Consider the following 24,066-nt stretch of genomic DNA (forward strand, 5'->3'; position numbering starts at 1 on the left):
ATTGTCCTCGCCACAATAGACTAATCGTCCTCGCCCTTACCACTTAGCGCCGGGTACCCTGGCCGCCTAGCAAATTAGTAGCAAGCTAAGGTAGCACTAACTATATTGTGCTTTTAAAATATATTAGATAGAAAATATCTAGTAAGGAAAAATTCTAGGTGTACGTGTAAAGTAGACTAGCAGTAAAAAATAAGTAGTAGTAAGGCTATTTAACCTAATATATAAATATTATATAGTAATAGGATCCTACTAAAACATGCCTAAATATCTAATTTCTTATTACTTAAATATATTACCCCTAACCTAACTAATATTACCTACTACTATAGAGTTAGTAGGCTCTATTAAGCCTATAGAGCTACTATTACCTACTACCTTAGAGGACTTACTAGAGTCCTCTACTAAGGATTCTAATATTAAGGAGCCTAATCTATCTTACTAATATAAGTAGGAAGATAAGGAGTCTAATTTAGAAGTCCTATTAGATACTAAGCCTAAATCTAAGTTAGAATCTAAGCTAGACGTTCTAGTTAAAGCTATAGTTATTTAGCCTAGCCCTTAATAAGGCCCTTACCTACGCTATAAGTAATACTAGCCTTACTAGATTAAGTATAGAGCACTATGTAGTAAGGTTAGTAAAGGAGTCTATAATCTTACTAACCTCTAAGAGCTATTAAATTATAAGTATAACTATCTCCTACTACTAGAAGCTATATATAATAGCTTTAATAAGGCTATCTAAGCTATAAATAAGTAGGTAAAGTCCTATAGGGTAACCTATAATAAGTAGTAGTAGTAGAAGAAGGGGCGTTATTAGCTTCTTATAGTATATAATTAGTAAGGAGGCAAGCCTAAGGTAAGTGTAGTAAGGGTTTAGGTAAGGGCAGGCGCTAGCACTATATAGTATAACTATAAAATAAAGTTTTAGATTATAGTAGATAACTATTAGGATCTTAGTAGTTAGTAGTAAGTTAAATAGGTAGAGGATAAGCTAAGTATTACCTATAATTACTTACTAGTTTCTAACCTATACGTAATAGCGTAGTACTAATAGGCAACACGTTTAGCTAAAATAGGTGCTAAACTCTAGAGCGTGTTTAAGATAGCGCGTAGTTCTAAACAAGCGCTTCTATTAATATAGGAAAGGTATCCTAACGCGTATTTTTTACGCAAAGATATTTAGAATAAGTATTACAAGTTCTAGATAGCTAGAATAAGTAGCTAGATATAGGTAGAGGCGTTAGTAGAGGAGCTAGATAAGGGAAACTATTAGTATTAGTAAGTAGTATTTTAATATTTCTTATAGTATTATAATCTATAAAAAATATTTCCCCCTAAGCTAGGCTTCTTTAGAGATATACTAGTCTTACTAAGGTTAGACTGCGTCTATGCTTTAGAATTTCTACTACTAATTTAGAACACTAAAACTTTTAGTTATAGTATTAACGTGGATAGCTATATTACCTCTATTATATTTTTCTATCCTAACTCTATTTAGCTATTCTAGGAGTTGCCTAATATCCTCCTTATTAACTGCACCTTTAAGACAAATAAATACTACTTTCCTCTTATTAATTTTATTAGCTTAGGTAGTAATAACAAGATAATCTAGCTTAGGGTAGTAATAATCTATAACTAAGATAAGGCTATATTCTTATAGGTGCTCTAAAACCTCTATAAGCTCCTTAACTCCTATAGTATTGTAGTATAATTTTAGGCTATTAATTATAATCTAGTATTTCTAAATATATTAGATTAGGTATTTAACATACCTAGAGTTATTATCTACTACTAGTATATAAATAAGGACGTTCTATTATATCTATAGTTAAAAGTTTTAGTAGAGTTTAGGCAGCGTTATAAGGGTTACACCTAGGTTAATAATAATAGCACTACTAAATATTTGCAGCTATACTATAACCTTATTACCTTACCTACTAAAGCTAACTATTTAGCTAATCTGCTATTATATAAGCAAAGATCTACTACTATAACTACCTACTTCTAGTAGTATTAGCTTAATAACTACTCTACTAAGATTGTAAGTTATTATATTAATAAGCACCCTTATTTCTAGCTTACTATAATAAGCAAAGTTAAGGGAGCGCACCACGTTATTAAGGAGTGGCTGCAAGGTAGTTAAGCTAACCTCCTTACGCTATTTTAAAGGCTCTACCTATTCTATAAGGAGCACGTAAAGCACATAAGGTTAATAAATAGTATTAAGAACTTCTAGCTTTAATTTAACTATTATAACCTAATATTTTTAGTAGTATTTAGGTATATAACCTAGTATACGCTTATAATAATAGTAAATAACCTAGCTTACGCGCGCACTAAGCTACGCAAGTAGTAGCTTAATAGTGCCTATAAGTTCTTGCAGTGTACTAACTAATATAGTAGGACGCTTAGTATACTATATTAGTATTTTTTAGTAGATCTAGAGCTTTATTTAAAGGTACTATAAGTAGTAGATTACTACCTATATTAGTAGGTTAATTATAGCTAGGCTCCTTACCTTAAAGTTACTACTACTCCTTATAAGCTATAGATAATTATTACTAAACTACGCGCTAAAAAATCTTACTACAAGGGCGTAGGCTAGTCTAGCAACTAGCATAACCCTACTTTAGCTAAGTAAATTAATAATAACTACCTAGCCTTACTACCTACTATAATACTAGCTTATATAAGGTAATAGTAGCCTACTAAGCATGTATATATTATCCCTTGCCTACCCTAATTATAGCCCTAACCTCTACCTATACTATAACCCTTACCCTACCTACTATAGCTACTCTACCTATAGTAGGTAATTTACCTAGCTCCTTATCCTTACTAGGCTCTAATAGCTTAACTATAGCCCTTGCTATAGTTAGCTATATAGTAGTACTATTACTAGCCTTAATATTAGTAGTTAGGTTAATATATTAACCTACTTACTAGTTATAACTACTAAAATTAGCTCCTAGGTAAGTAATTTAGTAATCTAATAGGCAGGTAGGCAGGCAGGTAATAGGCCTACCTATAGTCGCTAGTATCCTAATATATTAAGCACCTATTACTAGCTTAACTACTTACTCTATAGTAACTAGCTTATACGCTAAATCCCTATACTATTACTAGTACTCTACTAGAGCCTAAGTACTATAGTAGCTTATAGCTAACCTAGGTATTATATTACGTGTTATAAACTTTTAAGTATAAGGGCTAAAATATAGCTATATAGTTAATATAATCACGTAGTATATCCTTTACTCCTACCCTAGGTTTGCTAGCAAAAGCTGCAACTTCACCGCTAGCGACAGCTGCAAAGCGAATTAGGTAGGTATTATATCTCCTTGTATTATAGAAAATTACATATAACGCCAAGATAGAGTACTCAGGCAATTACCCCTTGGCGCTTCCCTATTAGGAAGGGCGAGGACGATTAGTCTATTGTGGCGAGGACAATTAGCACTTCCCTTGTGGGGGGACGTTCGGAGGTTCGGAGGTGGGATGGCTGAGGGATGAGGGAAGGGCGAGGGATGGGATGCGGCGACTAAGAGGAAACATACAACCCGATGTGGGCATGTCACGCTGGTATGTAGGGCAGTCGAAATTACAAGCAGGTAAGGTATGTTCGTACGATCAAAGTTCGCATTGTAGTAGAGCATGAATCAGAACCAGGCATTTTCGGATGCGTGCAGGTCGACGTCGCCGATGTTCTGGCATCGTCAATCAAAGTCTAGAACGACAAGGAGTAGGCAACAAGCCGCGAGGACCCGTCCGAGGGACCGACAGTCAGGCCTGTTCCGCTTGGCCTGTTGGCTAGATGCAGATGAAAATACTTTGCTGTGAGCGTACTCTACTAGTATAGAGGAGAGTAGTAGAGTACCCTAGGTGCTGCATGAATCAATGCTCGCAATTCACGGTTGGTTGACTCATCCTTCATCATCAGCGCGTCCGATGCTGTTACAAAAAATTTCTCATCACGCCGAATGATGCAATCCCACCAAACTAACGTGAGCTAGCGGGGCAACAAGCCCCCCCCCACCGCCGGCGTCCGCTTCACCTCCGATGCCTACCATCATCCCAAAGCAGCTCCGTACTAGTATCGAGTAGGCAGCCTTTTGCCACCTTCAGAGTTGCAAGAACACTTCGCGGGAGTGTCGTGTTCCGTACAGTAATGGAGGGTAGCTTCGCTTTTGGTTTACAACATTGTCATTTCAAAACACCCCCTTTATTCGTGGTCTATCAAAGTCTCGCTCGCTCGTCCTTGTGCCGAAGCTACACTCTGCAGACATCGGAAGAGAGAAAGAGAGAACCCAACCCTAATTTCTCCCAACCTTGTTCCATTCCCAGCACTAAGCATTGCGCAAAGAAAATACGGTCCATCCGTTCAAAGCTTCTGCTCGTTCATGGGCCATTGGTAGCCTGGAAACTGTATTAGTCGTTGCATGTCAGCAAATACTACAATCGTAGCGCACCTGCAGCATCACTGAACTTGTAGCCGTATGATGATGTGAAGTCGTCCAACACCGCAGGACCACGGGAGCCTATCCAGAATTAGCACAAATCACAGAGATCCCCCCCTGAGGAGAGCTTACCGTAGGGGTACTCCATGGGAATAATCTCCTTGTTGTCATCCAGGTAGTGTAGGAGAGGAGTGAAGATCCTCCAGCTGGCATCCAACTCGTCGTCACGGACAAAGTTGGAATGATCGCCCTTCAATGCATCGAGAATCAGGGACTCGTACGCCTCTGGGATCTTCAAGTCGGAAAATCGCCGCCTGTAGGTCAGGTCGAGCTCTGTGACCACGGTCTGCATGCTAAGACCTGGCAACTTGGAGTTCATCTTGATGTATACACTCTCGTTTGGCTGCACTCGAATCACGAGCTCATTTCGGGGTATGTCCTTGAAGATGCCAGATGTGACATCCTTGAACTGGATGCGGACCTCAGTCTTTTGCTCATTCAGAGCCTTGCCTGCCTTGAGGATAAAAGGCACACCGTCCCATCTCTCGTTCTTGATATAGGCAACCATGGAAGCAAAAGTTGGGCAGCGCGAGTCCTTGGGGACAGTGTCATCCTCCTTGTAACCGGGCTTTGATCCGTCCAATGACTTTCCATACTGTCCAATGATGACATTCTTGGGTTCAATGGCGGCCATGCCACGAAGGACGCGTACCTTTTCGTCGCGAATGTCTTCCGCAGAGAAGGAGATGGGTCGCTCCATCGCGAGGAGGGTCAGCACTTGCAGCAAGTCTGTCGAGCGTCAGTACTTGTTGGGGATCGTTCATGTGTCCTCGACCTATAACTCACGGTTCTGCATGACATCACGGATGATGCCAAACTCGTCGAAGTAGCCTCCTCGTCCCTCTGTCCCGAACGGCTCCTTGAATGTGATCTACAATTGGTGAGCCAAGAGCAATTCAATCCACCTTGGCTTATCGCTTACCTGAACGTTGTCGATGTGGTTCCTGTTCCAAGTTGCGCCAAAGAACTCGTTTCCGAATCGGAGGATGAGAATGTTCTTGACCATCTCCTTACCCAAGTAGTGATCAATACGGTATAGCTCGTCCTCGGTCCAGTCTGGTGCCAGCGCGCGCTGGAGTTCTCTTGAACTTGGGAGATCTTTTCCGAATGGCTTCTCAACCTGTGTTATTGTCGTTAGCTTCCTGCGATCGTGAGCCTTTAGATGCTGCACCTACAATGACCCGCGCAATGCCGTTTTTAGGGTAGCAGTTACGCTTCAGGTGCTGGGAGACTGTGGTGAAGACACTGGGAGGGAGTGCCATGTAGAAGATTCTGTGCGTCTCCTTGCGGCCCTTTTCGAGCTCCTGCATGTGCTTCTCGAGCTCCTGGAAGGACTCGTCTTTGTCATACTGGCCCGAAACATATGTGCAGAAACCGCAGAACTCCTCGAGCTGCTTCTCAATCTCCTTTGTGGGGGTCTTGATGTACGACTTGACGCGCTTCAGGTACTCCTCATGGTCCATCTTTGTGCGCGCATATCCGACAATGCGGATGTTCTTGGGAAGGAAGTTGTTTCGGTGCTGTATACGACGTTAATGGAGATTGCTCGAATCAAGCATCGTTCAACGTACAAGACCAAAGAGGGCCGGGAACTGGGCAAGGGTTAGCATGCTGGCTCAACTTCTGGTTGCTCCTATACGCACTGTCTTCTTCTTGGCCAGATCGCCAGAGGCACCCAAGACTACAATGATGGTGTTGTCCTTGAGCTCCATGTTGCTACAGATCATCTCTAGTCAGCCATTGTCCATTGCATACTCTCACATGGCCTCTGCGCTCATGTTGAGCTACCCCTCCCCCAAGATGGCGACATTTGTCTTGCAGGAGGGGCACGCGTCGGTAGAATCGCCGCATCGTCGAGAGACTTCCAACTTGCTGTATGTGGGACGGTGTCAAAACGGTGCAAGGGAAAGCGCTTACGCAGCATTGTGGTCCTCGTGGTGAGACTGGATGACTGTGTCCGCCATGATAGCTGCTGGGACGTGACGTGCAGATTGCGATGGTCGGGGCGGAGGGGGGGGGGGCAGTCGCAGGGCTCACACCGTAGGTAGGCAAAAGTTGTAACAAGTGCAGCTCTCTTCACAGTAGCAACAACAACGACGACGACGACGACAACGACAACGACAACGACAACGACAACGAACCTAAAACTGCGCTTTGTAAAGGTGGAAGGAAGCTACGGAAGGGGATGTGGTGGTTGATTGGAAAGCTTCTCTGTTCTGTTGTGGGCGGGGCCAGCCTTAGCGCTTTTAACGGTGATGTTGACGTAGATAGGGTCTATCCGTCTAGACTCTACCTCCCCCCCCCCTTTCAGCGGCGCACCATTATTGGAGGGAATCGCTAGACGGCCGTCTGCGGCGAAAGCCTGACGTTAGGAAAAAGGAGCCATGGACCCATCTATACTGTACGGTTACGGTATGTGGTACGTTGGAGTGCCTATAGTAATAGTATAGAGTAGTAGTGCCATCTATCCCAACCGTCTGCCTGGTTGTTCACCCCATCCCCATCCTCTGTCATCAAGCCACCGTCGCTCATCTTGCAAAGCATCTCCGAGGCTCCAGTCGAATTTCACTCTCGCCGTCGCCGGAGCTGTCTTACTAACACCGAAACTGGAAGCGTTGTTGTGGATGCACCCAGTCCCACCCCCTCCCCCCACCACGACACTTTCCCCCGCGCTGTGCTTGGTATTCAGCATGGCTTCATCATGTCACGTCAGGTGCATTTTGACAGCGCATGCAGTCCGACTGAGCAGCCCATGTTCTCTGGCTTTGTTACATTACGTCTAGAGTACTATACCTAGGATACTTCATTTTGTTTCGACCATGTCGCACTTTCGGACATGTCCATCCCACGCCGCGCATCAACCCCGCCACGAAGCTCCCTCCGACTCCGGCCCAAATGATTCTTGCATTGTTGATCAACTCTCCCCCCATCTACTTTAAGCACAAGCATCGCTGCGTCTCCGTCTCGGATTTTGCTTACAACTCACGCATCGTAAATCCTCCGGCGGCGACCCCTCTCCAGCATCCCGCCCGCACGGGTGTAGCATGGTTGAGGGTCTAGCCTCTGTCTACGTTACAATGACAGCTTCAGGCTTCTGAGTTGTATGATGGCAACTCAAGTCGACCTCGCTAATCGGTACCCCGGTATCCCCGACACGAGAATAGACGAATAGTGTGGACATCCGTCGCCGCCTTGGCCAGTACTCTACTGAGGGCTGTAAGGACCCGATGCAACGACTTCCTTCAGCCCCAAGCCGACAAAATCTGCCAATGATGTTGAATTGTCCCTCGTTCTGAGTTACTCAGTCCTTGGACATCTGACCAACGATCGGGCTGACCTGGATCCATGCCACGCAAAGCGCTGCATCCACACCCACACGGACAGATAGGTTCAACATGAGTACAGCGCTGCCTGCTAATGAATTTTCTGACCTCGAGTTACATGTAGGTAGGTATAATAATCGATAGCCAATGAATGCATTGCGATGAATGACGCCGATCTGTATCAGCCAACTGTGTGAGATTGCAAAGGGACAGAGATCAAGCGTTTCCAAGGTATCAGGTCCTCTTGGATCGTTAACAACCAACGCCCCAGGTTGCAGATTAGGCGTCCCAAAAAGGCTTTGTGATGTCGCCGAGGGTCCTGCATTCTGCCCAGTCGCAAAAGATGATGCATCGCAGGTGGTGGTGCCAAGATACCACTCGCGCTAGCCCCAATGAAGACTAAGGGCAAATTAACCGACTGCCACGACGAGTTCCTGCGACCATCAGAATTCCTCGCAACGGGTCTACCAGCAGCAACATCACGACAACTCGGTCCCCAACCTTGCCCACTAACACACAGGAGACCAACATCGTTCGCCATGTCTGACAAGTCTCACCGTCTCTACGTCAAGGGAAAGCACATTTCGTGAGTGGCACAGCCTGCCAGTCCACTTCAACCAAGTCCACCGCTAACAGACACACAGCTACCAGCGAGGGTACGACGACACCAACACTGCACGCACATGACACTCGGCTCACGATCAATAGAAAGCGCAACACCAACCCCGGTACCTCACTGCTCAAGCTCGAGGGTGTAGACGACTCCAAGGCAGCACAATGGTACGCCGGTAAGCGCGTAGCATGTACGTACAACCAGGCTCCACCATCACAAATATAGAAACTCGGGTGATTAATAGCTTTGCGCAGACGTCTACCGCGCTCAAAAGGCCATCCAGGGCTCCAAGATCCGCGTCATCTGGGGCAAGGTCACCCGGCCACACGGCAACAGCGGCGTCGTTCGCGCCAAGTTCAGGTCCAACCTGCCTCCCAAGTCTTTCGGTGCCTCTGTTCGCGTCATGCTGTACCCTTCTTCGATATAATTTCGCTACGACCTCTGGAGATGGGGATGATGAACGAGTGGATGGGCAATGGAGTAGTGGATGACTAGGCGCAAAAGTCGGCATACAGAACGAGAGAGAACAATGACAGAGAGATATTGCCCGAGCGAGGTCTCCTTCATATGCATGCTCAGGCTGGTTCTCGGTGTCTTTGGTTTTGGAATTCCATGACAATGGCAAGATCAATCAAGAATCCTCCCATGATCAATTCAAATACGATCAAAACTCCACCTCGATGCACAGCTTGTGACAATTGGGTTGTCGGCGGTGATTTTCTTGACGCAATGACTGGAAAGCTGTGTGCTGGGTGGGCGTAGGGATGCCAGGTACTAATGAACGTAGAGTTGGAGAATTCGCACAACGCCTGACCGTTGGGCAATCTTTACCGCCTCACATACGATCTTGCGAATTGCGACCAAAATTTTGTTGCAAGCTGGCAGACATATTCTCTACGCACACCACTCCAGCATAATCACAGCTTGTGTACTAGATGAGACGTCTAATTTCCTGGCTATTTGTGCGCCTACTGATCTCTATTAGCGCCTTTCTGGTTTCATCCACACATGACTCCGTGTATTCACTCGTTCGAATCATGTCTAACCCTGAACATTCTAGGCCATTTTGCCTCGATCCTCATTCCATCCGTCATCTTTGAGTTAGCTGCTCCACATGGCTTTCCGCTCCCGTCTATGCTGCATGTGCCACGACTCTTTTTCTTGGTATCTGGCTAGGTTAGTCATGCTGCTCAGAGTACTTGTTGTCTAAGGAGACGAATCTTGCATTCGAGGTTATGCCGTGTGTTCGTGTGAGTAGGAAAGTAAACGGTATCGCAAGTTTTTCACGGTAAGAGAGTATTACTATTATGTTGCAGTGTTGGAAGATATAGAAGGGCCGAGTCTCATCAAACAGGCATTCCGTCACTCTATTCACACCATACCAACACATCCAAATTTCGAGATGCCACCGTCATCTGCATTATCTTAAGTATTTCCAACGTCATTAATACACTTCAACATTCTTGACTGCCTTCTGAGGCCTTGTCCCTTTAGCCCATAACGCCCACCACTGCGTATATCTACAACAAGTCGCATTCCCATCATTCAGGATGATGTCCCTTGTCAGTCTCATCCTTGCCCGTAGACCTGTCCTTTGATTCCGAAGAACCCCTGGCCCGCCTCGACCTGCGTAGTCCACCCAGCCAATCCGACACCAATGGAGTAGGTGGACTAAAAACCAGAATTTCATCCTCACCATCCTCGTCCTCCGGAATTCCAGCGAGTTTGGTCACAGTATGGCGTGGCGTCCTTGGATCACACTTCACTTGGTTCATGCCCTGGCGAATCGAGACATTGGAGGTATCTCCTTTCCTTAAGGCCGCACGATGCTTGTTCAGGACCGCTTCGTCTAGGCTGACGGCCACAGTCGCGTCTGAGTCTGTTACCGACGGTGCGGGGATTCTGAGAAGGGACAGGTGTGCGTTTACTGGTGGACTGTTCTTTTCTGATTCGCCTGCTTTGGCTTCCATGTCGGTTAACCACTTTTCGGCTTTCTTTCGGTCGGCTGTGATGTCGAATTTACCTTCTTGCACCAGGTAGGGAAGGTCGAAAACTCGGTCGCATGGGGTGTCGCTGCCCACTGCTTGACCTGCGCCATCGCCTCGTGGCCCAAGGGGATTGATGACCCCAGGACTGCCATCTGTATTATCGACATCTGCCATAGCTGCCAGACGTTCCGCAACCATCTTGACGTGAGCATCTGCCGGTTCTGGCTTCTGACGCGTCGGAGTAACATCACCGGGACCAGGTGAAATGCGACTACGCTTTTCCGAAGGTGGATTCGGTTCTTCGTTCTGGGCATCCACATTACGCTTTGTCGGTGGGAACGCTTGAGCACGTCGGCGCTCGCGCACCTTCAGCATCCGTCTCAGCGGCGACTGATAAACTTCCATAGCGGAAGATTGCCATGACACTGCGCTCCGATTATCAACTCTACCGTTAGGACATGGCGAAGACATGGAAGATCGATTCCGCTTTGCAGAAAAATTACGAGCCGGGGCAGCCATCACCTGCCGTCTCCAATCTGTCGCACTCTCTTGCTCTTCCGCAGTCCTGAACTTGGACCAATGCGCTGGACGTTCGTACCTGCTCTTGCCATCTGTAAGATCCGGTAGAATCTTCATGTTGCCAAAGTAAGTTGCGAAAAACGTACTCTCACATAGCAGATCGACTGGTTTGGGGATCCGAGGGGCGTAAAAGACACACTGATTGCCACCTCGTGTCATGGAGGCGAACGCAACCAGACCCGTTCGCGCTAGGACAATGCGACCTGCCGGTACTTGACTGAAATCCGCTGGGTCGTGCATGGGAGTCGATTTGGAAATCTTTGGTGAGCCAAGGAGACTCAGTCCAAGCAGTTGTACGAACTGCGATAGCAGGGCAAGCGGAGCGTAACAGCCCTGGAGCGAAGGCTCTCCGCGAACTTCAACGAACGTGTCACAGCGACTGTTTGGATCTTGTACACATTTCACAAAGCGTTCTGGGCCGGTGAGCCGCTGGAGTTGCGTTAGGTTAAACATGTTCGAGGGAGCATGTAGAGTGACATGATGCAAAGCCTTTGACTGTAAAGTCGACTGATCCTGCTCAATGGGCGCGAGAAGTTCTTTAAACGTGCTGCACATTGGAGTTGGCAAGTTTCCACGTTTTGAAAGTGCATCTTGAAGAAAGCGAAGATGTTCAATCTTGATCAAGCCGTTGCACGGGTCCACGCAACGACTGTACTCGGTCTCGAGTGCATGACGCCAAGCTGGGAAGATTTCACAACAACTCGCGAGCCACATGAGGATTTGCTCCTCCACGAACTGGCCGTCACATCGGCCAAAGCTCAGAGGCTTAAGGACGAGAATGCTCTGCCATGGCTCTTCGATTTCACCAGCAAGGTTCTTAAACTGGGTGCAGATTTCCCGGGGCGTGGACTCCCACCGATTGTAGCGGAGTTCGTTCGTCAGGTTGTCAAAGTATGGATGGCCGAGAGTCAGATGCATCCAGGCTGTCTCGCCAATCTTGAAGGGGGGCTGTGTGCGAGTCCAGTCTTGAATCATGTCGTTGATGAGGGACTGGCGGCAAGGAGCAATGGCAACGCGCTTAGCATTATCTTTCCGACGATTCTGGCTCATCTGGAGATCGTAACGCTTTTCCTCCACCAAATCCAACAGTTTCCTATACTTTTTGGAATATTTGTCTCCGCCCTTTGCTAAAAAGTCATTAACAACGCGCTTGATAAGATCCACGTCTTCCTGCGCCGTCGCGATTTTCCTCACTAGCATTTCGTCAGACTCTGCTTCTTCGCTGGGCTTCTTACGCAGTTTCCAGATATTGCAACAGTCCTCGACAATCTCCATGGCGGTGCGGGCATCTTCGAGCATGGCTAGGCGGGATATTTCAGCACCAAGCGGAACAGATGTAGCAGCAGAATAGTCAACAAGTAACACAGTTGCAACCTTATGACCAAGAAGCCGAATTAAAACAGCGTCAAGCGTGACACTACCATGTAGAATTCCATGGAAATGCAAGAAGTCGAGGGCAGAGAAAAGTCGGCGTTGGAGCTTCGCTGCGATGAGGAAGCGATGACCTGGATGCATCTTCTGGATCTTAGATTGCATGGCTGCGTACGACATCAACCCATAATGGGTATCAGTGATGACCGCGGGGATATTGTCAATCGCCAGTTCCGCCCGATAACGCACAATAGAAGCATCTACCTGATCCCTAGCAAACTTCTGGAATTCGTTTGCTCGAAGTTGCCACCGATTCGGTGCATCGCGGAACACTTTTGCCGTGAACGTCTCACCCGTGAATCGATGCAGGACGCGATGTGATTTATGCGATACTTGTTCCTTCAAGAGAAACAAATCTCGTTGCGCCCATGGCTCTGACCGATGTGCAAATGCATTATCGATGGGACTTATCGTAGCGATATCAGTCGGGTACGCTTCTTGTACGGTCTTCAGAAGCCAAATATCAACTCGTAGTCCCCGAATTGTAAGTCGATTGACAGTGTCCTGCCTCAGGTAGACCGCACAAGGGAGCCGCTCGGGATCCTCTGGTTTACGCGCAGAAGAACACTGGATCGGCACACCGTTTACAGTAGCCAGAACGGCGCACGAATTCTGTATGCGCCAGGCGTTGGAAGCTTGAATAGGTTCCAAACGAAGGTGGAAAATGGCAGCTTGCTTGTCTGTCAGGTATATATCTCGTTTTCGTGGCATCTCGGTTTCGGCTGGCGAATCTGCTCGTCCCATAGTATAGTAAGCCTGGCCTTGGACTTTGTGTAAGAAGATGTGACAGCCTTCGAGACTGCCTCGGGTGATTCGACCGGGTCGCTGGCTGAGGATTTGGGTCATTTGATACGGAGTGTTTCGATTCGCCTTGATGGCCTCGGGGTCATGGATGGTGATGATGGCAACTAGATCATCGATGGAGACTCCAGATGGGATCGAAGGATGACCGACAGGTAAGACAGACATTTTCTTTGATACTATCGACTTTTGTCTTGACGCATAGATCTGCAATTCAGTCAAGTGGTTTGTGCTGGAACTGTATATCGTATGTTGTTTTCGAGTGATTGTCGAGGTTGAGTGTGTATTGTTATGAGAATGATAGATGAGAAGACGAATCCGCGAGCCTGTAGGCATATTTGCCAAGCTGCATCTGTTCCGCATGACCTTGATGCGTCCCTGAGTGCTGGGTGTGAAAGTAGCAAGAGTCAAACGGCCTCTGACCGTGCAAAGCAATCAATCACGTGTATGCTACAAACACTGTGGCCTTCTGCTTGGATTCAAGGGTCAAAGTCTTCGCTGATGAAAATGGTCATAAGCTTGATATCTAGGGGAGTGTGACTATTCCTGTTCGTTGGCATTGTTGCTGTTTTGGTCTTTTCTGAGCCCCTGATTTGAAGTTTTTGAGCTAGAAAGAGGACTTGAGGGATGCCGGAAGGCTGTAACTAGTACTGAGGCATATGGTTGAGTACCAATTTCCTTCAAGTCTCATTCTTTCTCATATTACCATTGCTAGGAAAGAGTGACTAATGTACACGCGCGTATATGCATATAGCACATGGTGACTTCGCAGCAATGGTCTACTACTACCTCAGAATTTTGAGTATAAACGTGGGCTTTGGGGATAGTTCAAGAAGGTTGGAAGCGAAAGATATCTATATATCTATACTAATGTGTATCTGACTTTGTCATCATCGCTTGAGTGGTCGGTCATTTGTGTCCCACTATGTAAGGTTGCGTGACAAAGAGAGATGAAACGTGGGCTTTACACCAGCTTAAGTCCAGGTTTGCCTGCCTCTACTACGGCCCATAAGCAAATTGAATCTATTAAAAACACCACGATTTTATTTGACACCCAGGTGACACACAGAACGCCTAGCTTGCTCAACTGCTTACTATGGCAGACAAGCCTTCCAGTGCCCAGAAAGGTAAAAGGATCGAAAGCTTTACGCCAGTGGCAAGTGTGCAGGACAACGACAGGGAACAGTCAGGACGGCTACAGTATAGGCTTTCATATGGGCAAGCATGGTTTGTCCATCTGACGACCGCAAACTCGCCGCTTGGGCACTATTGTACTTAGCTGCGTCTGTCAAACAAATAGATAAACCAAATAACTGACCAACCACCGTCAGACCGTCTCTACACCGCATCGCCGAGCCAATCGGCCAACCAATAAATGCGAATCACTTAATGTTAAACATTTCTCCTTCATGCATGACATAGGGCGGGGTATGGCAACATTACGAGCATTTTGTTTCGCTCTCTTACGGGGGATATCCTTGGAGTCTTTCCGGTACCATAAACGAGCTACCTAAATGTCTTATGCCTAATCTATACGACATAAATAGGAGGTGGGGAGGCTACACCCGTAACAACCAAGATCAATCTTTGCTCACTCACTCTAACATTACCTTTTTCTTCGAAAGCTCTATTGTGAACAACGCCGCAACATGGTCCATTTATGTACATTCCTTTCCGGCATCTTATTAGCCTGCGGAATCCTCGACGATTACCTAACAATAACGCGATGATAATAGTATCCTCTCACGGCAGAACGATAATCGCAACATCGCGCTAACAGCAGGTAGCATTCATCATCTACATACAACTAGTCATCATGAAGCATGAGCACCATGTCTCACTACATTGCAGTCAAACATTTTGGAGTATAATTCAAAAGTATATTTTCTGGCGATAGAATTATCGCAGCAAGCCTTGTGCTGTTAAAGAAGGTAAAATGCTGAGCGTGTCAAGAAGTGAATAAAGTGGTGTGAAAAGAAGCGAAGCATCGACATGATCTATCCTTATCATCAAGATATAAACCTCGGCCTGCGGAGAAAAAAGGGGAGCGCAGGACCTCGTGGAAGTGGTGAGTGGGTCCACCACTACCACATCACATACATGATTCTCTTTCTAAGAGGAGAAGTTGCTGCCCGCAGACTTGGTGGTCTGCGCCGCAATGCTAACATCCTTGACAGTGATCACCTTGCCGCCCACGCTGGTAATCTTGATATCAACGCTGTCTGTGCCAAAGCCAGATTGAAACTCGAAGAAGTTGTACGGCTTGCGCTCCGTGCCCCTCCAGGTCCTACCGCCGTCGGTCGAGACCTCAAGCTTGGTCACGCGAACGTTGGAGTTCATGACCTGCATACTGAACCACCACCTGCTAGTGCCCTCCTTGTTCTTGAGAATGATAGGGGACGTGATGCCACAGGGCACAAACTCCCAAGACACGGGGATGACGCCCCTGTTAGGGTTGTCAAGCTTGGCGAAGGCATCGGGGAAGAGGTCCAAATGGTTGGGGCCGCATCCGGGGCATTGGTCAACGACCATGGCTGTGATCTTGTTACCCCTGGGACCGGTTACGGAAACACAGGATCCGCAGCTGTTCGCGCCAGCCCAGTTGCTGTCGGAGAGGGCGGTTCCATAGAGATTGGAGGGAATGGTGTAGCCGGTGAAGGAGCACATGCCACCAGCCACATTTCCGCCGTAGAAGGTTGCCTGACCGCTGAGTCTAGAGACACTCATGGTGGGATCAGAGGTGGATGAAGAGGTAGGCGAAGAGGTGGGCAATGAAGGAGGTGAAGGAGTAGGCGACGAAAGAAATGAAGATGTAAGTGAAGAGCTAGAAGAAGAAGCCGTAGATGATGATGATGATGAGCTCAAGGTGGTTGCAGGCCTCGTGGAATTGCTGTATGGTGGAAGAGCGGATGGTCGACGGGTAATGGTCGTTGTGATATGTATAGTGCTCGTCGTCGTGATATTTATGGCCTCTGGACCTGTAACACCTGCACTCGGTGTAGTTACCACACTTGGAGTGGTTGCAATAGGGTTTGGTGCATCCACTGTAATGTAAACCTTCTCAGTAGTGGTTGTGGTTACAATTCTCCGTGAGCAGACACTAGACGGCGTCGCGACGTCGACAACAGGACTAACGGTCGGAACAGTCCTATAAACGGTGTGACGATCTGTGCTAGTCAATGTCTTTCGGGGACAGACAGATTTAGCAACAGTAACACCCGCAAGGGGCAAGAGTGTGAAGAGGTAAGACTTCATGTTGTTGACTCGAGCTGGCTATTTTTTCTTGCAGTAGACGGACGATGTAGAAATTTACACTTCAAAGAAGAGAGTTCGGATTCACAGAAGAATTCGAATCCGCAGGTGAGAGTTCGAATCAACGAACCTAAAGAATGACAATGTAGGGAACGGAAGCAGCACTATGGCTTGCAGAATGAGTGACTGAGCTTGAAGTGCAAGATGAAGGCTAAGCTTACCACGATACGAGCGTACCTGCACCTCTACAAGTACTCCTACAGGCTGGACTAGACCGTAATTTAACTGAGCCGCGGGAGGTCCCTGTGGAAATTTGCTCGGATGTAATCATACACCCCAATTTCATGTTCATCTGCAGCGGCGCGGGGCGCGAGATGGCTTCTTTTCGAGACATGCAAGCCGCAACCCTCAGCATCACATGTTCTGAGTAGACACTAGACTACATGGTATGTAGGGATTCATGAGTCTAGACTGTCGTTTTCGTTGCTTGTGCGATCCCTCGTATTTGGGTTGTCGTGGGCTGGTACTATGTACCTAGTAGGCGTCTATGATGAGGCCCGGGGAGCAGGAGGCGCTAAGAGAAGATCAAACATGACTGAAATGACCAGGCGGGAACACAACAGCTGATGCAGAAAATTCCGACGATGCAATCGAGAGCATTGGAAGGCAATGTGCAGCACGGCGGAGAATTAAAATCTCAGACATGATTGTCTAGTTCTGAGCTTGTGTCTGCAAAAGAACCGTAGACAGTCCGGACATGGAGAAGTTGTGGGTTGTCGTTTCGGGAGTGCCGTTTCGGATGAAAGAGATTGTTTGCTGCACGACGGGGCGCAATCTGTGGGGGGCCTAGGGGCTATTTTCCTACCAACATTCCATCCAGGTGATGTGAGGGCTTTGACCATTGCGATTCATATTTCGGCCCTTTTCTAAGGTGCCAATGAAATAGCCACGTTCGGCACACATTGGCATGCAGACAAAGACAACACTTGATCTCAAGTAGTGGCATGGCCGGCGCTTATCAAGAAGTTTTCATGCTCTCCCAACGCTGTGCACCTTTGACAAGCCTGAGGAGCCTCGGACAAAAACTTGCCATACAGTTTTTGTGCCCTCTCACATCCTGTCTATCCGTATCGTTCCTCAATATCCCTGCCGACGCTCTGGAAGCGGAAGGTTGTCCTTGTAGTCTTGGAGGCGATGTATTTATAATCCTCCTTGACGAGCTATACGAATGGTAAATAGTACTAGCAGTTCCAAAAGGCTATTCCAATTGACCAGGAGCAGCCTTCTGTTGCCACAACTGTTTACCGCCGAATCTTAAGATATTAGTGCCTGCACCCGGGCGTGTGTGAATGTATTGAAACTATCATTCCACGACGATAGTAAAGTTATTCATGGTTGGTTTGTCCCTGATTTTCTTCTTTTGGAATTGGGTAGGCGTAGTCTCATCAGTCAGGATGAATAAGTAGTAGCAAAGCTTTGGGGTGTGCTTGTTGTATCTCATGGTAAAGCCCAATTTCGTCATGATTCGTAACAGTAGGTCTTCATCGAAGTATCGAGAATTGTCAATACAGGGTCGTGGTAAGACGAAGAACAGTGCTGGCAGAATAGTCGACGAAGTTTGGGTTTGTGCGATTGGTTTCCTCAGAAATCTTGTGATGCGTTTCAGCATCTCTCCTCGACCGGCTGCGTCCGGAACATAGTTCAATACCAAAGAGAGAGAAACGATGTCAAAACTTTCATCTGTATTCGACGGAAGTGGCCGCTCCATGAAATCCTGTTTTTCGATCCCAGGACCTTGGCTGTTGAGATCGATCCTGTGCATGTCGATTATGCTTGGGAACCGGGATATTTCATTCTTGGTGGAAAGTGCACCAACTTCCAGACACCTGAGAGGTATTGCCTGAGAAGTTTTCCTATCTCTCGCTTTAGGGTCAAGGACTCGGGCCTGTACAAGCCACTCGACAAGAACTTTGCTAGAATCGCCGCCTCGATCCTTCGCCTGGCCTTGTTTGCTGGCAGCTTGATACAGTTTGATGCCTCCATTTTCTTCAATTTTCCGAGAAATGATGGTCGCCTTTGCCAGATCTCCGCTTTTTATTGCTGCCGCATGCTCTTTCTGCAGCGTGTGATGGGTTCGGATTATAGTACGGGATCGTTCTGCTGTCATGCGCTCTTTGGGCCGACTGATCGGTGGACGCCCATGCGACAGCGTCTTCTTCCGTCTCTGGACAGCCATGATACCTTTCTTTGGCGTTCGAATCACATGTTGCAGATGTTGATGCTGGGTGGGTCAGTGAAAAGACGCCCAGACTTTGGTGACGGATGTTTAGTTAGGCGCTAGCGCTCATTGGCTCGTTAACCGACCGCACCTTCAGCCAGAGGACGATTTTTCTATTGCGAACTTCTTCAGCCTCGACTCAACCAACGACAGGACCACCAGACCGCCAAAATGGTACCCAAGCCAGCCTCCAAGAGTACGTTCACGCCTATTCTCCTCCATGGACCGATTGAAGACGCAATGCGCGCATATCAGTGTCGCTCCACGGCCTGTGATGTGGAGGGACACGTCGAATGCGCTCTTCTATGGATCAATTTATATCCTATATCATCACGTCCGAACAAAAGCAGTCACTGACATTTCTGTAGCCGCCACCAAGACTGGCAAGCAGGCCAATGCCGCTGCCAAAGCAGCCCTCCGTGGCGTAAGCCTCCCCTGATATTCTTGAGTCGTGTCAGAAACATACCTCTGACGGGCTGTTCTTCTCGTGTGATGGGCACAATTAACGAGATGACAGTCGTATGCGAACAAGAAGAAGGCTATCAGGAAGAGCACTAGCTTCCACCGGTATGTGCAATGCATTTGCATGAGGCATGATGAGGCTAACAAACTACAGTCCCAAGACCCTCGAGCTCAGCCGTGCGGGCAAGTACCCCCGCAAGTCGGTCCCCCACGAGCCTCGCATGGATGCTTCCAAGGTCCTCATCCACCCGCTCAACACCGAGTCTGCCATGAAGAAGGTACGTGAAGACGTCTGGAATCCACAATGCGCACGGAGACTGACGCTATCATAGATCGAGGAGAACAACACCCTCGTCTTCATCGTCAACGTCAAGGCCAACAAGCGCCAAATCGCCGCCGCTCTTAAGAAGCAGTACGACGTCAGCTGCGTCAAGATCAACACCCTCATCCGACCAGATGGCTCAAAGAAGGCCTTTGCCCGCCTTACCGCTGATGTCGACGCTCTCGACATTGCGGCTACCAAGCTCGCCATTGTTTAAAGAGGTCGTGAGATAAGAGGCATGGTCACGATTGGTTCTGGTTATACCCGGAAAAAAGCGATGTGTTATGCATGGCAGGCGTTCATGGATACGTAGTCACAGTGACTCGAATGAATCAGATTTCCACATGACGCCATCAGTTGGTTAATCTCAAAACACTTTGACTGATGTTGAATTCTGTGTGAAATTCTGTGTGATAATCTTTGTCCCCGTGAAGAGATATTTTAGTGAAGTTGAATTTATACGTCATGTTCGTTATCCCATCATGAGAGAATTTTCTATACATGTTTCATGGTCTTAATGTCCAAGAATCGCCGCATGTTCAACCCAGAGCAGCGTAACTCAATGTCCAGCACACATTGACATTTGTCAGGAAGCAGCATCCCCCGCTCCAACCACAAGCTCCACACCCATCGCGAGTCCAATATCGTACACATCATGCAGCCTCACCACCCCCATTCCCCCTCTTTCTCCTCCTCCTCCTCCTCCTCCTAGCCCCTCAGCTTCTCCAACTCCCTCAGTATAATCATATTCCCATCCATGAACCGATCCACACACTGCCTCAAGCACGGCTCCTCGTACTTGTCCAGCTTCCCCGTCTTGATGCCGCCCGCGGGGATACACTTGCGGAAGCAGGTATCGGTGAGGCCGTGTATCGCTGAATGTGATTTGTGGTTAGAATTGGTTTTGAGTGGGGAGGGTTGGTGGGGGGAGAGGAAGGGAGAGGAAGGAAAGAGAAAAGGAAAAGGGAAAAGTGTGGCATCCCAAACACCGCAAGACAAGAAAACCAGGACAGTTCAGTCATGATAAGGCACCACACCGAGGATTGATTTCCAAAGAAAACATTGCTGCAAGAACTTACAATTCTGAATCCTGCTCTTCTGTCCCTCACTCGCTGCAAACTGCTGCAGCTCTTGCTTGTCGCTCTCTGAGAGCCGGCTGAGTGCGGCGTCGGAGATGGCGGACATTGTGGGTATATGTGTGTGTTTATATACGTGTGTTTGCGTGTGTATGTCTCTCTCTTTGCGTACTCCAGATGTGAGGTATACCGTGTTCGTATCGGTCCTGTACCTATCTCCCGTCGTCGTATTTCCGTGCGCGTATCTGTATCCGTCCTATCGTGCGTGGATGGCTGGTTGGCAAAGTATATGTAGATGTAGATGTTGCGCAACACCCGAGCTGGGGAATTTCTTGACCTGCATCAAAAGACGCAACGGCTGTGATTGGGGCGGGAAGTGCCGATGTGGGGGTGGTTAGTCAGCTTTACTATTACCGTTGTATGGTTGAATTGGGATGGTGGTGGATCCGGGTGGAGGAGGAAAGGTCATGGAGAGATACTAGTAGTTCGAGGGTAGGGAAGGAAGGGGCGTGATTGTACAAGGCCTTGTGTGGACTTTGAAGTGTGGGTTATACTCTAGGAGTCTGTTTCGATGAACAGTATCTTATTACAGCTACCTACTGTACCAATAGATCCATTGCTAACCAAACATGCCGCTCCCATACCGTACCTACTTACCTTACCTACTCTACCCATTATCATTGCCTTCAAGCATGCAAAGCATCCACACATCCTACATAAACGCGCCAGCTCCGACTCCCTTTGCATTTACCAACCCGACCGCGTAGAAAACTCCAGCACAATGTAAACTAACCGTGCGATGCGCAGAACCCCGGAAGTAAGCATCTGATTCTCAGTCCAATGTCCTGATTAGGCAAGCCTGCGACACGCTAGATCCACCGCATATGCACGCTCTTCGCCAAGTACAGGCCCATTTTTGCTCAGAGCATGTGTGGTGTATATTTATAAGAGTGCGCCTGCTGCCGTTCCCAGAGGGTTGGTGGGGTCCTTGGGTTCTTTTCTTTTCCTTCTCTCTGTTTCCGTGCTGGAGCCTGGGAGGTAGGATGAGAGGAAGGCTGCATGTTCCGGGTTGGTATTGCTTCCAACCCTCCTCATCGTATTATCCTGGGTGTATTGCTCTACGCTCCTGGTCAGCCGTAGATTTTAACCTTGCCCTTCTAAGGATACTTACTAACAAGCTGTAGTTCAATATTTTCAAACTATCAAATCCACGGCAACCGAACCTACCCTTGGCCTAGTTGCACTGTTGCATTTCTGCTGTCACTCCTCGACCCAGCCGTCAGAGTTTTAATGCTTTGACGTGCCATGAACCGCTGATCCAATCTCTCGCACGATGCCTATCCGATCTTCGAGGATTTGACTATCTTTGCGGCACGAAGTCGTTCCATGTGTAAAGAGTGGTCTTGTCGTGTTCTGCATTCGCAATCCAGCCCGAATCTGACTCTCGGGCATCCTTGTATATGGGGTGCTTGTCTCCCACAAGACTCCTTCGCTTCTCACATGACCAGCACCTTGGATAGCTCTGACAGGCATTGCGTCCATCTCTGATTCCCTTTTCTCGACCAGATCCTCTCCAGGCTCTGCACGCCCAGCGGGATATTTCTAAATTTTGTCCGTTCGTAAATGGCCAGCATGTAATCCACAAAGAACTGCCGCTGCTGCGGATCCGACGTCTCAGCCGCCGCAACGAAGCAGGCCCAGATCAGGGTGTGAGCTCCAGGCGCGGTAGGAGGGATCTGAGATATGAGGGTAATCAGGTCCTGTATAGCCGAATGCTGAGAGGAGTCGCCGATAGGGGACGGTGTCGGGTCATCGTTGAGTTCGGTGGTTGCTCGATGGATGTAAATCTCAGAGGCCAAAGTAAAACACCGCCGAAGGTTTCGCATGATGTCTACTTCCTCTGAACCGGTGGGAAGTTGCTCATACGTAGGCGTCAACCAACTAGTCATGGATTGGTAAGACTCCATTACAGTGAGTACACCTCTATCCTCGCCTAATTGGGGGATACCAAAGTATCTGAAACTGAGGTAGAGCGCGTCAACATCCGCATTGTTGACAATCTTGATCTGCTTACTCACATGTTCGTTTGTGCCTCTAAGAACTCTAAAGCATCGGTCTTTTCGTGATTGGCCGTAATGTTCGTGGATAGACAGAGGAGCATGTGCACCAAGAAGCTATAATCCGCACTTCCCGTAACCGTTTCACCGACGAGCAGTACTATCAGCGTTGCCCACGTGTAGGCGTTAAAGACTTGGTCTGCAGGGCTATAAAGAGACTCTCTTCGCAGCCGAGAGATGATCGCCGAGCGCCCTGCTTCTGCAGCATCTGCGAGCTCTGGTTGCTCGCGACTGAGATGCTGCGCAGCGACGACGCCAACTGCTCGGCGGAGAACATCATTCTCAACCGCCATTGGCAGAATGAATTCTCGGTAACCATTTGGTACCGTGTCAAAGACTACCATTACAGGCGCTACCGCATCGGAAACTGGTTTGGAGTGAGCAAGGTGTGTCAAAGAGAGATCAGCCATCTTACAGTGTGAGAATAGCATTCGTGCTTCCGAGCCAAGAGGAGCTATCCAGGGCTGGATGCTAGAAGCAACTGAACGGCTCAATAACATCTGAGTGTCGTCTCGGACTATCTCTACAACATCATCGTCTTCATCTCCTTTGAAGTCCCCAGAGGCAGTCGGCGAAGCAAATACTTCACGATCCTCATTGCTCAGAATAGATGGAGAATCTGCAGGCCAACCGATGTCGAACTCGTCGTTCTCGCTCTTTCTCCTCCTCTTTTTCCTTGTCGTTTTCTTTTGCTCATTCTTCCATCTCACTTGACCGTAGCCCACATTGGCTGGTAAGGTCTCCTTGGCTGGGTCGTTCTTTCTAACAGGCACCTTGAGGCCTTTGAGCTGCCCACGTCTCGCCACGCCCTCGGCGAAACGTATCCTGCCCAGACCTGAGCACTCGATACCTTTCTTAGTGCATTTCTGGCAAGTGGGTTCACCCCGATCACAGATGATTCTGCGACGAGAGCATTGGAAGCAGCCTATACCCGAGTCAGCCGCTGTTCCATTCCTTGTGGGATGACCACATGGAGCCGTGTGCATAGACTGACCGCGATTCTTCGGCAATGTCTTACCATCCCCGCTTGGTGCAGGAGACGGTATTGCTGATCCGTGCGACATACTCGCTATACCACGTTACGAAAAATCACCTCAAACCGCCGAAGAGCAGGGCTCCAAAGTCAGAGTGGGCACATAAAGGTTCGTTTCGCCAGCTGAGTGGGGATGGTATCGGACCGAGCCTGGTTAGTTGGGGGTTGCTGTGTTATGTAAGCCGACAAATACGGTGATTAATACCAAGAATACCGTATCGCAAGAAAGTCGTACTAGTATGCCACTCACACAATATGAGCACGCGAAGGATCA

At 47.9% G+C, this 24,066-nt stretch overlaps 9 protein-coding genes across 9 annotated transcripts; 2 read left to right on the forward strand and 7 right to left on the reverse strand.

Moving 5' to 3' along the window:
- Positions 1–4,011: 4,011 nt before the first annotated feature.
- On the reverse strand, positions 4,012–6,780 carry IAQ61_011919 (uncharacterized protein). The gene is made up of 9 exons (XM_003844455.2): positions 6,435–6,780; positions 6,161–6,233; positions 6,089–6,109; positions 5,693–6,037; positions 5,440–5,637; positions 5,304–5,388; positions 4,590–5,246; positions 4,470–4,538; positions 4,012–4,416 (listed from the first exon to the last, which is right to left on the reverse strand). The coding sequence occupies exons 1-9, from the start codon at positions 6,479–6,481 to the stop codon at positions 4,382–4,384; spliced, it is 1,530 nt and encodes a 509-aa protein (XP_003844503.1). The 5' UTR covers positions 6,482–6,780; the 3' UTR covers positions 4,012–4,381.
- A 1,452-nt stretch (positions 6,781–8,232) lies between these two features.
- RPL33B (60S ribosomal eL33 domain-containing protein) lies at positions 8,233–8,880 on the forward strand (the record flags this gene model as incomplete). The annotated part of the gene is made up of 4 exons (XM_003844456.2): positions 8,233–8,426; positions 8,485–8,496; positions 8,549–8,643; positions 8,708–8,880. 4 exons carry the CDS (start codon positions 8,233–8,235, stop codon positions 8,878–8,880), a joined length of 474 nt encoding a protein of 157 aa, XP_003844504.2.
- Positions 8,881–9,994: 1,114 nt separating this feature from the next.
- Positions 9,995–13,420, reverse strand: IAQ61_011921 (uncharacterized protein; the record flags this gene model as incomplete). The annotated part of the gene is made up of 1 exon (XM_003844457.2): positions 9,995–13,420. The coding sequence occupies one exon, from the start codon at positions 13,418–13,420 to the stop codon at positions 9,995–9,997; it is 3,426 nt and encodes a 1,141-aa protein (XP_003844505.2).
- A 1,944-nt stretch (positions 13,421–15,364) lies between these two features.
- Positions 15,365–16,507, reverse strand: IAQ61_011922 (uncharacterized protein; the record flags this gene model as incomplete). The annotated part of the gene is made up of 1 exon (XM_003844458.1): positions 15,365–16,507. The coding sequence occupies one exon, from the start codon at positions 16,505–16,507 to the stop codon at positions 15,365–15,367; it is 1,143 nt and encodes a 380-aa protein (XP_003844506.1).
- A 127-nt stretch (positions 16,508–16,634) lies between these two features.
- On the reverse strand, positions 16,635–16,898 carry IAQ61_011923 (uncharacterized protein; the record flags this gene model as incomplete). Its single annotated transcript, XM_066099400.1, has 2 exons — positions 16,635–16,674; positions 16,726–16,898. 2 exons carry the CDS (start codon positions 16,896–16,898, stop codon positions 16,635–16,637), a joined length of 213 nt encoding a protein of 70 aa, XP_065950919.1.
- Positions 16,899–17,867: 969 nt separating this feature from the next.
- IAQ61_011924 (uncharacterized protein) lies at positions 17,868–18,740 on the reverse strand (the record flags this gene model as incomplete). The annotated part of the gene is made up of 1 exon (XM_003844459.1): positions 17,868–18,740. One exon carries the CDS (start codon positions 18,738–18,740, stop codon positions 17,868–17,870), a length of 873 nt encoding a protein of 290 aa, XP_003844507.1.
- A 148-nt stretch (positions 18,741–18,888) lies between these two features.
- Positions 18,889–20,016, forward strand: 60S (60S ribosomal protein uL23). The gene is made up of 5 exons (XM_003844460.2): positions 18,889–18,978; positions 19,151–19,206; positions 19,300–19,349; positions 19,399–19,522; positions 19,577–20,016. Exons 1-5 carry the CDS (start codon positions 18,954–18,956, stop codon positions 19,781–19,783), a joined length of 462 nt encoding a protein of 153 aa, XP_003844508.2. The 5' UTR covers positions 18,889–18,953; the 3' UTR covers positions 19,784–20,016.
- On the reverse strand, positions 20,017–21,025 carry IAQ61_011926 (uncharacterized protein). Its single transcript, XM_003844461.2, has 2 exons — positions 20,646–21,025; positions 20,017–20,441 (listed from the first exon to the last, which is right to left on the reverse strand). Exons 1-2 carry the CDS (start codon positions 20,749–20,751, stop codon positions 20,275–20,277), a joined length of 273 nt encoding a protein of 90 aa, XP_003844509.1. The 5' UTR covers positions 20,752–21,025; the 3' UTR covers positions 20,017–20,274.
- A 235-nt stretch (positions 21,026–21,260) lies between these two features.
- Positions 21,261–23,823, reverse strand: IAQ61_011927 (uncharacterized protein; the record flags this gene model as incomplete). The annotated part of the gene is made up of 5 exons (XM_066099401.1): positions 21,261–21,760; positions 21,814–22,664; positions 22,721–23,126; positions 23,175–23,684; positions 23,778–23,823. The coding sequence occupies 4 exons, from the start codon at positions 23,821–23,823 to the stop codon at positions 22,139–22,141; spliced, it is 1,488 nt and encodes a 495-aa protein (XP_065950920.1). The 3' UTR covers positions 21,261–21,760; positions 21,814–22,138.
- Positions 23,824–24,066: the final 243 nt, after the last annotated feature.

This window comes from Plenodomus lingam, assembly GCF_022343315.1.
Source record: "Plenodomus lingam strain CAN1 chromosome Unknown scaffold_20, whole genome shotgun sequence".
NCBI lineage: Eukaryota > Fungi > Ascomycota > Dothideomycetes > Pleosporales > Leptosphaeriaceae > Plenodomus > Plenodomus lingam.

What these genes read in the sequence shown, in the direction of transcription:
- IAQ61_011919 (XM_003844455.2), bottom strand. Translation starts at nt 6,481, where the DNA reads ATGGCGGACACAGTCATCCAGTCTCACCACGAGGACCACAATGCTGC. An exon ending in CACGAGGACCACAATGCTGC is followed by an intron (nt 6,234 to 6,434) that starts GTAAGCGCTTTC and finishes GATGATCTGTAG; the next exon opens with CAACATGGAGCTCAAGGACA. An exon ending in CCGTGATGTCATGCAGAACC is followed by an intron (nt 5,247 to 5,303) that starts GTGAGTTATAGG and finishes GACGCTCGACAG; the next exon opens with ACTTGCTGCAAGTGCTGACC.
- 60S (XM_003844460.2), top strand. Translation starts at nt 18,954, where the DNA reads ATGGTACCCAAGCCAGCCTCCAAGA. An exon ending in ACCCAAGCCAGCCTCCAAGA is followed by an intron (nt 18,979 to 19,150) that starts GTACGTTCACGC and finishes ACATTTCTGTAG; the next exon opens with CCGCCACCAAGACTGGCAAG. An exon ending in CCGAGTCTGCCATGAAGAAG is followed by an intron (nt 19,523 to 19,576) that starts GTACGTGAAGAC and finishes ACGCTATCATAG; the next exon opens with ATCGAGGAGAACAACACCCT.
- IAQ61_011926 (XM_003844461.2), bottom strand. Translation starts at nt 20,751, where the DNA reads ATGTCCGCCATCTCCGACGCCGCACTCAGCCGGCTCTCAGAGAGCGAC. An exon ending in GAAGAGCAGGATTCAGAATT is followed by an intron (nt 20,442 to 20,645) that starts GTAAGTTCTTGC and finishes AATCACATTCAG; the next exon opens with CGATACACGGCCTCACCGAT.